At 42.6% G+C, this 12,221-nt stretch overlaps 1 protein-coding gene across 1 annotated transcript in view; it reads right to left on the bottom strand.

Annotated features, from left to right (window-relative positions):
- pltp (phospholipid transfer protein) overlaps window positions 1–2,570 on the bottom strand; it is a 33,003-nt gene extending 30,433 nt beyond the window's left edge. The window contains exons 1-2 of the mRNA XM_084316878.1: window positions 2,461–2,570; window positions 2,040–2,139 (exon numbers count right to left, since the gene is read on the bottom strand). Coding sequence (XP_084173004.1) covers window positions 2,040–2,139; window positions 2,461–2,569 — 209 coding nt within the window. The 5' untranslated portion in view covers window position 2,570. The remainder of the gene's footprint in view (window positions 1–2,039; window positions 2,140–2,460) is intronic.
- Window positions 2,571–12,221: the final 9,651 nt, after the last annotated feature.

Here is a 12,221-nt window from a genome sequence, read left to right as displayed (position 1 = left end):
ATTGAACTCGGGCATTTGAAAGATAATATATGTATATATATATATAAATGTGCGAATTGGCTATAATAAGGTCATTTATAAGCATCATATTCTATATTCTATAATAATATTTCAAATGGCATTGGTCCGGATGGGAGAATTCAGTACTGTATCTACAGAACCTTCGGTTTAATAATCTTCCCTTTATTAATTTCCTTAGATTTTTTTTTACACATGATCTCAAGAGGGTACTGAACGAGATCAGTGGCAGTTTTTTAAGTTTGGTCATTATTATCATGGTGTTATTCAAAGATGCAAAGAAAAATCATAATTCATATTCTCCTTTGTTTCATCACAATTTAAGCAAGCCTAGTAATAGACAGAATATTTCTGACACTGAGATCCATAGATGTCCCTAGATACCAAGAATATGCAAATGGACCTTGTAGAAGTGGAGCAATATTCCATTTACCTAGGTATATATTTTAGGCGAAAATATTCCACGGGTGGAACAGGTTAATGACTGGATGACTGTCACTCACTGACTCTCTCTCTCCCACACTCCCTGAAAAACAGCTCTGACCCAAGTGCCTTATGACTAGGGATGTCCCGATCGCCTTTTTTTGCTTCCGATCCGATCCCGATCATGTGATTTTAAATATCTATCGATCCGATCGTTTCCGATCCGATCTTTCACATTAGTAATCAATTTTGACGCATTTTTGTCAGAAACTGGCAGAGCGAGACAAGCCCATCTGTTGCCTATAGTCCGGGGGCGCGAGCGTGGAGGCGTTTGTTATTACATTCACCCTGAGAAATGTGCTTCTGCTTCATATGAGAAATATTAAAAGTTTCAATATATGTTTGCACATTAGTATACATTCAGTGTTCGACTTACGTAATGGTCCATTCTGGTCTGAAACGCAGACGATAATCCTCAGTCACGTAACGTTATCCTCCAGGTGAAAAGTTAGTCTGAAAACTTCGCCTCCAGCCTGTCCTTGCAAACATTGCAACTGGCTTGACTTTCTATTTTAAAATGCTTAGTTCCAAACCTCTGACATTAAGTCTAGCTGCTCAAGTCAGTGGATATTAACCGTGTTTCGGGAGCGACGTGTTGTACTGTTTGTTGTGATGTGGAGCGTGTAGCGTGTAGCCGGTCTAAATTAAAGGGAATGTGTTTGTTGCAACGGTGTAAATTATAGGGGAATGTGTTTGTTGTGGACAATTATTCTGCTCTGTGTGACAATAAATACATTAATGATGATATATTATATGTAATTTAAAACCAAAACTAAGGCCTCCGTATGAGTTTAAGACGTGGACATGGTCATGTTTGTTGAATAAAATTTTTCTTTTTTTGACTGCAGATTTTTATTATTATGTTTTCCCGATCCCCGATTCCCGATTCCCGATCCCCGTGCGTGCGTGCGTTTGTCATCCACCTGTTGTGGGTGTGCTTGCATGTATGTATGCATATTACATACCAATGATTCGCTTGTTCTATTCTCCATCGATCTATGATCCATAGCAGCACCCATATACTGTATCACCGCCACCCTGATGGGGGATCCCCTTTGAACTGCCCACCTGAGGTTTCTCCCCCTTTATTCCTGTTGCTAGGTTACAGGGAGTCGTTCCTTATCTTCATTAGGGAAAGTCTGGGGGTTGTTGTACAATTGTGCATTTAATGGTGTTTTTTATTGTCGATCTATTGTGATGTTTCTTGTTGATCTGTGAAGCCTGTCGAGGCAACCTATTGTGATTTTGGGCTATACAAATAGATTTGATTTGATTAAAAAAAATATGGGGAGAACAATATTATAATATTATTTATTCAATATGTTAAGGGAAAATGTCAATGATATGAGTAAAGGCAGCACCGGTTAGTTTACTTCCTCTTTGGCCAGAGATGTTTGACAGTCATCCAACTCTCTGGGTAGTAGTGTGTCGTTCTCACACTCAGTTAGCCACCCTGCCCCTAGTGGCAGCTCACGTGCATGACACTACCAATCTATTACTCTACTGTAAGATTATTATACGTATTACTGTGTTCCTACTCTGTGATGTTGTACTGGAAACGGCCCTCTTTGCCCTGCATCTCAGGCATGGTGATGTTGGTCAGCTCCTCCTCCACAAACTTCTGGGTCTCATACCTCACTGTGGAGAGAGTATCATCATCATCATCATCATCATCATCATCATCATCATCATCAGCACCATCACCATCATCATCATCACCATCATCACCATCATCACCATCATCATCATCATCATCATCATCATCATCATCACCATCATCATCATCATCATCATCACTATCATCATCATCATCATCATCACCATCATCATCATCACGTATAGGACTAGTGTAGGCTTCTGTGTCTATGTAGGACTAGTGTATATACTGTACATATATATTCATACCAGGGTAGACCTAGGATACAGGTATAAATATGAATAGGCTATTATGTTTCTTACACATCTCCAGTCCTCTGTCGGTGATGCGGAGCTTGCAACCAGCTGGTTCAGCAGCCATGACACAGGCCAGAGAGGACAGGAAGAGGAGGGGCCACAGACAGGAAGTCATCCTGCAAACCTGGAACTGCACCACAGAAGAAGACAGAGATGGTTAGGGAAAGATACGCACATACAGACATTAGTCGAATTAGTCTAAAAAAGCACCCAATGATCAAACATGTCTCAGGGGGCTTTCACACTCAGCCTTTTGTATCGAATCACCGTCCCGGAGCACGGGGGGGAGTGTTCTCACTCACCCCTTTTGGGGTGCGAAACGGCGCTGATTCGTTTCACCCCCCGCTGAACGGGATCAGCTGGCAGAGGTGGTCTCGGGTTCGGCCCCGAGAGAACGGGGGGTGTGGCTTTGCGAGCTTGTACCTTTTCACGGGCGTGGCGCCTGGTGCTGACATAACGTCATAAATTTTGTTTGCCATTGCTATGTCTATACATTGTTCGAATGTATTTATTTCTATTAGACCAGTGGTGCCCAACCAGTCGGCCGTGGTCGACCAGTAGATCAATGACATGCAATATAATTGCCACAAGCGATGGGATAATGTTAGCTTCTGAACAGGCTAGTTAACTAGCGTTAGCCGTTAGCCATTGCTGTATACTATACTTTCTTGTTCGAATGCATTTATTTCTATTAGACCAGTGATGCCCAACCAGTCGGCCGTGGTCGACCAGTAGATCGCTCAAAACGCTCAAAAGCGGACTCTACAACACCATCCATTCGTGATAAAATGGGGTGGGTTATATTGACAAGGCTTGACAACAGAGGTTCAAATATAACTTCATATTTATTGGCAATTTGTTCATTTTATATCAACATCCAGAGTCCGCAGTCGTGTTAAGACATTCCTGTTTACATTTTCGGTCGACCAGTAGATCAATGACATTCAATATAATCGATGCGAGCAATGTTACTAGTAAAAGGTTATAAAGCTAACTAGCGGTAGCCGTTAGCTTAGCGTTATTGTTAACCCTGCAAAACGATCAAAAGCGGACTCTACAACAGAGTTCCATTCGTGAGAAAAGGGGGGTGGGTTATATTGACAAGGCTTGACAACAGAGGTTCAAATATAACTTCATATTTATTAGTTATTTGTTTCTTTATATCAACATCCATTCTCCAGTCTCTGTGTTAACACTTCCTGTGTTTACATTTCGAGCGTGACATCATCGACTACGGCAAGCTTACAAGCTCAAAACGCAAACCGTAAACAAAACCCAGAGCGCACCCAGACTGAAGTGTGTACACAAACTAGAGGGGGGAGAGGGGGGGGGGGGAGTTCGCATCAGATCTCGGAACGGGCAGAACGGAACGAAATAGAAACAAATAGGGTGAGTGAGAAAAGGCCCTAAAAGAATCACCCAAAGAACAAACTAGTCTAAAGAAAAAACACTCAACATGTGGGACTAGTGTAGGCTTCTGTGTCTATATAGGACTAGTGTAGGCTTCTGTGTCTATATAGGACTAGTGTAGGTTTCTGTTTCTATATAGGACTAGTGTAGGCTTCTGTTTCTATATAGGACTAGTGTAGGCTTCTGTTTCTATATAGGACTAGTGTAGGCTTCTGTTTCTATATAGGACTAGTGTAGGCTTCTGTTTCTATATAGGACTAGTGTAGGTTTCTGTTTCTATATAGGACTAGTGTAGGCTTCTGTTTCTATATAGGACTAGTGTAGGCTTCTGTTTCTAGAGGACTAGTGTAGGCTTCTGTTTCTATATAGGACTAGTGTAGGCTTCTGTTTCTATAGGACTAGTGTAGGCTTCTGTTTCTATATAGGACTAGTGTAGGCTTCTGTTTCTATATAGGACTAGTGTAGGCTTCTGTTTCTATATAGGACTAGTGTAGGCTTCTGTTTCTATATAGGACTAGTGTAGGCTTCTGTTTCTATATAAGACTAGTGTAGGCTTCTGTGTCTATATAGGACTAGTGTAGGCTTCTGTTTCTATATAGGACTAGTGTAGGCTTCTGTTTCTATATAGGACTAGTGTAGGCTTCTGTTTCTATATAGGACTAGTGTAGGCTTCTGTGTCTATATAGGACTAGTGTAGGCTTCTGTTTCTATATAGGACTAGTGTAGGTTTCTGTTTCTATATAGGACTAGTGTAGGCTTCTGTTTCTATATAGGACTAGTGTAGGCTTCTGTGTCTATATAGGACTAGTGTAGGCTTCTGTTTCTATATAGGACTAGTGTAGACTTCTGTTTCTATATAGGACTAGTGTAGGCTTCTGTGTCTATATAGGACTAGTGTAGGCTTCTGTTTCTATATAGGACTAGTGTAGGCTTCTGTTTCTATATAGGACTAGTGTAGGCTTCTGTTTCTATAGGACTAGTGTAGGTTTCTGTTTCTATATAGGACTAGTGTAGGCTTCTGTTTCTATAGGACTAGTGTAGGTTTCTGTTTCTATATAGGACTAGTGTAGGCTTCTGTTTCTATATAGGACTAGTGTAGGCTTCTGTTTCTATAGGACTAGTGTAGGTTTCTGTTTCTATATAGGACTAGTGTAGGTTTCTGTTTCTATATAGGACTAGTGTAGGCTTCTGTTTCTATAGGACTAGTGTAGGCTTCTGTGTCTATATAGGACTAGTGTAGGCTTCTGTTTCTATATAGGACTAGTGTAGGCTTCTGTGTCTATATAGGACTAGTGTAGGCTTCTGTTTCTATATAGGACTAGTGTAGGCTTCTGTTTCTATAGGACTAGTGTAGGCTTCTGTTTCTATAGGACTAGTGTAGGCTTCTGTGTCTATATAGGACTAGTGTAGGCTTCTGTTTCTATATAGGACTAGTGTAGGCTTCTGTTTCTATAGGACTAGTGTAGGCTTCTGTTTCTATAGGACTAGTGTAGGCTTCTGTGTCTATATAGGACTAGTGTAGGCTTCTGTTTCTATAGGACTAGTGTAGGCTTCTGTTTCTATAGGACTAGTGTAGGCTTCTGTTTCTATATAGGACTAGTGTAGGCTTCTGTTTCTATATAGGACTAGTGTAGACTTCTGTTTCTATATAGGACTAGTGTAGGCTTCTGTGTCTATATAGGACTAGTGTAGGCTTCTGTTTCTATATAGGACTAGTGTAGGCTTCTGTGTCTATATAGGACTAGTGTAGGCTTCTGTTTCTATATAGGACTAGTGTAGGCTTCTGTTTCTATATAGGACTAGTGTAGGCTTCTGTTTCTATATAGGACTAGTGTAGGCTTCTGTGTCTATATAGGACTAGTGTAGGCTTCTGTTTCTATAGGACTAGTGTAGGCTTCTGTTTCTATATAGGACTAGTGTAGGCTTCTGTTTCTATATAGGACTAGTGTAGACTTCTGTTTCTATATAGGACTAGTGTAGGCTTCTGTTTCTATATAGGACTAGTGTAGGCTTCTGTTTCTATAGGACTAGTGTAGGCTTCTGTTTCTATAGGACTAGTGTAGGCTTCTGTTTCTATATAGGATTAGTGTAGGCTTCTGTTTCTATATAGGACTAGTGTAGGCTTCTGTTTCTATATAGGACTAGTGTAGGCTTCTGTTTCTATAGGACTAGTGTAGGCTTCTGTTTCTATAGGACTAGTGTAGGCTTCTGTTTCTATATAGGATTAGTGTAGGCTTCTGTTTCTATATAGGACTAGTGTAGGCTTCTGTTACTATATAGGACTAGTGTAGGCTTCTGTGTCTATATAGGATTAGTGTAGGCTTCTGTTTCTATATAGGACTAGTGTAGGCTTCTGTTTCTATATAGGACTAGTGTAGGCTTCTGTGTCTATATAGGACTAGTGTAGGCTTCTGTTTCTATAGGACTAGTGTAGGTTTCTGTTTCTATATAGGATTAGTGTAGACTTCTGTTTCTATATAGGACTAGTGTAGGCTTCTGTTACTATATAGGATTAGTGTAGACTTCTGTTTCTATATAGGACTAGTGTAGGCTTCTGTTTCTATATAGGATTAGTGTAGACTTCTGTTTCTATATAGGACTAGTGTAGGCTTCTGTTACTATATAGGACTAGTGTAGGCTTCTGTGTCTATATAGGACTAGTGTAGGCTTCTGTGTCTATATAGGATTAGTGTAGGCTTCTGTGTCTATATAAGACTAGTGTAGGCTTCTGTTTCTATATAGGACTAGTGTAGGTTTCTGTTTCTATATAGGACTAGTGTAGGCTTCTGTTTCTATATAGGACTAGTGTAGGCTTCTGTTTCTATATAGGACTAGTGTAGGCTTCTGTTTCTATATAGGACTAGTGTAGGCTTCTGTTTCTATATAGGACTAGTGTAGGCTTCTGTTTCTATATAGGACTAGTGTAGGCGTCTGTGTCTATAGGACTAGTGTAGGATTCTGTTTCTATATAGGACTAGTGTAGGCTTCTGTTTCTATATAGGACTAGTGTAGGCTTCTGTTTCTATAGGACTAGTGTAGGTTTCTGTTTCTATATAGGACTAGTGTAGGCTTCTGTTTCTATAGGACTAGTGTAGGCTTCTGTTTCTATATAGGACTAGTGTAGGCTTCTGTTTCTATAGGACTAGTGTAGGCTTCTGTTTCTATATAGGACTAGTGTAGGCTTCTGTTTCTATAGGACTAGTGTAGGCTTCTGTTTCTATATAGGACTAGTGTAGGCTTCTGTTTCTATATAGGACTAGTGTAGGCTTCTGTGTCTATATAGGACTAGTGTAGGCTTCTGTGTCTATATAGGACTAGTGTAGACTTCTGTTTCTATAGGACTAGTGTAGGCTTCTGTTTCTATATAGGACTAGTGTAGGCTTCTGTGTCTATATAGGACTAGTGTAGGCTTCTGTGTCTATATAGGACTAGTGTAGGCTTCTGTTTCTATATAGGACTAGTGTAGGCTTCTGTTTCTATATAGGACTAGTGTAGGCTTCTGTTTCTATAGGACTAGTGTAGGCTTCTGTTTCTATATAGGACTAGTGTAGGCTTCTGTTTCTATATAAGACTAGTGTAGGCTTCTGTTTCTATATAGGACTAGTGTAGGCTTCTGTTTCTATATAGGACTAGTGTAGGCTTCTGTTTCTATAGGACTAGTGTAGGCTTCTGTTTCTATATAGGACTAGTGTAGGCTTCTGTTTCTATATAGGACTAGTGTAGGCTTCTGTTTCTATATAGGACTAGTGTAGGCTTCTGTTTCTATATAGGACTAGTGTAGGCTTCTGTTTCTATATAGGACTAGTGTAGACTTCTGTTTCTATATAGGACTAGTGTAGGCTTCTGTTTCTATATAGGACTAGTGTAGGCTTCTGTTTCTATATAGGACTAGTGTAGGCTTCTGTTTCTATAGGACTAGTGTAGGCTTCTGTTTCTATATAGGACTAGTGTAGGCTTCTGTTTCTATATAGGACTAGTGTAGGCTTCTGTTTCTATATAGGACTAGTGTAGGCTTCTGTTTCTATATAGGACTAGTGTAGGCTTCTGTGTCTATATAGGACTAGTGTAGGCTTCTGTGTCTATATAGGACTAGTGTAGGCTTCTGTTTCTATATAGGACTAGTGTAGGCTTCTGTGTCTATATAGGACTAGTGTAGGCTTCTGTTTCTATATAGGACTAGTGTAGGCTTCTGTGTCTATATAGGACTAGTGTAGGCTTCTGTGTCTATAGGACTAGTGTAGGCTTCTGTTTCTATATAGGACTAGTGTAGGCTTCTGTTTCTATATAGGACTAGTGTAGGCTTCTGTTTCTATATAGGATTAGTGTAGGCTTCTGTGCTAAGGGTGAGCGAGAAAGTGGCAGAATGAGAATGAGGCTGGCAGATCACTGCCAGAGACACCATGAGCTGCCAACCAGCAAACTTGTGTTGTGGGAGCCAACACACGGGCATCGATCACGAGGACGTCCCACATTAACCTACATGGACGTACTCAGGAGAGATGCGGGAGCAGAAAGCACCGGCGAGCTAGCCAGATGCATGGAGGATCGGGATGACTGGAAGCACCGATGGAGGGCCCCTCCGAGGACTTTAATAATATAATAATAATAATGCAGTGGTCTTTCGCAGAGGTCTTTATTCGGCATGCTGTTGTTGTGCATGATTTTCCATTGGGTTTCTCTTATCGGGGGGGGGGGGGACCCTTGCGAGCACGGGGAGAACATGCAAACTCCACACAGAAAGGCCTGGGAGATCACCCACCTGGGTACCTGGCATCGCGGAAACCTGGTCCCCAAGCGGGAGTCGAACCCTGGACCTTCTTGCTGTGAGGCGACAGTGTTACCACTACGCCACGACCTAGATGATGATAATTAATGACAAAGCTGAATCAAAGTTCACCGATCTTATCAGACTATATGAACCACACAGCCATGACAGCTCTCTAAATTAAATGGTAGAAAATCTCAATGATGCACTATCATCTGTATTAGATTCTGTCGCCCCACTAAAAACTAAAAAGAAGTCGACAACCTCCATGGTTGTAAAAGAAGAAAAAAGGAAATGTCGTTCAGCAGAGAGAAAATGGAGGAAAACAAAAACCACTATCTGCTGTGTTATCTACAAAGATGCTTTAACTGCCTATAACAGAACAATATTTGTCCAATATTATCACAGTCAGTCAGTGGTCAGTCAGTCAGTGAGTGGTCAGTGAGTAGTCAGTGAGTGGTCAGTGAGTGAGTGGTCAGTGAGTGAGTGGTCAGTGAATGAGTGGTCAGTGAGTGGTCAGTGAATGAGTGGTCAGTGAGTGGTCAGTCGTTAAGTGGTCAGTCAGTCAGTCAGTCAGTGGTCAGTCAGTCAGTGGTCAGTCAGTCAGTCAGTGGTCAGTCAGTCAGTCAGTCAGTGAGTCAGTGATCAGTCAGTCAGTCAGTCAGTCAGTCAGTCAGTCAGTGGTCAGTCAGTGGTCAGTCAGTCAGTCAGTGGTCAGTAGTCAGTCAGTCAGTGAGTCAGTGGTCAGTGAGTCAGTGGTCAGTCAGTCAGTGGTCAGTCAGTCAGTGAGTGGTCAGTGCTAGGGGTGGAACATTACGCATTCGAACCGTACACCGTTCGGTACGACCTTCACGGTTCGGGGCATGTGTGTATTGTTCGGTTATAACGTTAGCCTCTAGCTAGGCTAACGTTACGTTAGCCATGAGCTAACTAACGTTTAGCCGCGAGCTAACCGTTACATTAGTGGGGAAGGGGGGTATATTGACGAGGCTTGACAACAGAGGTTCAAAGATAACTGTTTGTGTTCAATAACGAGCCAGGAGACTAGAGCGTGTGTGTCAACTGTGCGTCTGTATTGCCAACACATAACACAACATCATAACATCATCATGGTCCCTGCTGGGACGTACCAACTCCACACACCACTGTGGGGGGGTTCATTCCCCATTCCCTTGTAACATCTCCCTTTTTTTTTTTTTTTATAGCAACAGTTACAACATTTCTTAGTGCAAATTATTATTAATACAAGAAACCCCATAAACGTCCTTATTTAAAACCCTAATCATCTTTTCTGTGACTTTTACTTTTTGTCTAGTCTAGTGCTGGTTGAGCATAATTATGCATACTTTATGTTGATGGCCTTTGTCATAATGTGGCCACAAAAATAAATTATTTTGTTTGTTTGCACTAAGTTAATACTTTGACAAATGTTGCCTATATTTTTCAGTCAGTTTGGTCTTTGTGTGCCAAACATTATTTAAGGCAAACCGCTGTAAACACTTTTTTTACCAAATAAATGAGAAGCATGTTTAAATCTGCAATGCCTCCCCTCTTGCTGTACCACAATCTCTCCTAACTCTACGCAACCCGGTCACTGTCAAAACGATGTGCCTGATGTCAAACTGCCTCATTATTTCAGTGTTTGCATGACTACTGTACGTCCTTGAGAATAACTGAAAAGTTGGATTATTTTTAGGCTATATCTTATGCTGATGTATGGTATTTTTGGACTGTTACATTTTTTTTTAAATAAAAAATAACGTATACCGAACCGAACCGAAAACCGTGACGGCAAGACCGTGATACGAACCGAACCGTGGATTTTGTGAACCGTTCCACCCCTAGTCAGTGCACACAGTGATTCACTCACACATTCACACCGATGGCGGAGGCAACGGCACGGTGGTGTAGTGGTTAACACTGTCGCCTCACAGCAAGAAGGTCCAGGGTTCGATTCCCGCTTGGGGACCAGGTTTCCATGATGCCAGGTACCCAGGTGGGGTATCTCCCAGGCCTTTCTGTGTGGAGTTTGCATGTTCTCCCCGTGCTTGCAAGGGTTTCCCCCCCGATAAGATAAACCCAATGGAAAAACATGCACAACAACAGATCGCCAACGCTGTGGTGTCCTTGACGAAGACGGGCAGGAGCACTTGGATTGGTCCCCTGGCGCGGCCCTCGCCGACGCCTGTCTGCTCCCGGCTGCCCTTGGGGGGAAGGACGACGGGATGGGTTAATCGCAGAGACGAATCGCATCGGCGATCCTACAAAAGACAATGCATGTGTGTGTGTTCCGGTGTGTGTGTGTGCTAACCGTGTGTGCTAATCGCTAAAAACGTTGAGGATAATTGCATGCCAATTAAAGACCTCTGAACAGGTCCTGCATTATTATTACCATGCAAGGTGCCAACCTGCTCATCGGGAGCAGTTAGGGGTTAAGTGTCTTGCTCAAGGACACTTCGACATGCTGCCCGGGAGGAGCGGGAATCGAACTCTCTCCATCTCCCTACCTCTCCCTTTCTCTCATCTCCCTACCCCTCCCTCTCCATATCTACCTCTCCCTCTCTCTCCCCATCTCTCTCCATATATCTCTCTCCATCTCTATCTCTCTATCTATCTATCTCTCTCCATCTCTATATCTCTCTCCACCTCTCTCTCTCCATCTCTATCGCTCTCCATCTCTCTCTATCTTTCTCTCCATCTCTCTCCATCTCTCTCTCTATCTCTCCATCTCTCAGCTCCATCATGCAGAGTCATCTAGCGGTCGGTTATCTAGCGGTCAGTGACCTGGTTTCGCTGTGTATGTGAACTTGATTAACGTTACCCTCTGCTGCCCCCCTTCTCTCCTCCTCCTCTTTCACAACAGTCTCTCTCCCTTTTCTCCCTCCCTCCCTTTCTCTCTTTCACAAGTCCTCTCCACTTTGCCTCTTTAAGTGTCTCTAAATGTGAGTAGAGGAGAGGGAGGCAGACAGCAGAGTCTTTATTTACTGAAAGTAAATAACATGTTGCGCAGCACAGAGAGATACAGAGGAGAGAGAGAGAGAGAGAGAGAGAGAGAGAGAGAGAGAGAGAGAGAGAGAGAGAGAGAGAGAGAGAGAGAGAGAGAGAGAGAGAGAGAGAGAGAGAGAGAGAGAGAGAGAGAGAGGTTAATTATGCATGTGGTCAGATGTCCATGGTTGATACAAATGTTAAAGCATTGCTAATCAAACACACATTTAGGTGCAGGAGTTTAGAAGAGGACTTGATTTCTCTGGCCAGGACAAGAACCAATGTCCCCCAGATTCTGTGAGCTTGCTTCTTAAGTTTTCTGGGAAAGGGGGCAGGGTTGTGGGGAGGGGAGACAGAGAGAGAGAGGGGGGAGATAGTGTGTGTAGATAGTGACTTATGGGATCGTAAGGGAGACAGAGAGAGAGGTGGGGGGGGGGGGGGGTAGTGTGTATAGATAGTGACTTGGGGGATAGTAAGGGAGACAGAGAGAGAGGTGGGGGGGGGGGGGGGGGGTAGTGTGTATAGATAGTGACTTGTGGGATAGTAAGGGAGACAGAGAGAGAAAAGGGGGAGATAGATAGTGACTTGGGGGATCGTAAGGGAGACA

This window comes from Notolepis coatsorum, assembly GCF_963971535.1.
Source record: "Notolepis coatsorum genome assembly, chromosome: 6".
Classification (NCBI taxonomy): Eukaryota; Metazoa; Chordata; class Actinopteri; order Aulopiformes; family Paralepididae; genus Notolepis; species Notolepis coatsorum.
This window is presented reverse-complemented; position numbering and strand designations above follow the sequence as displayed.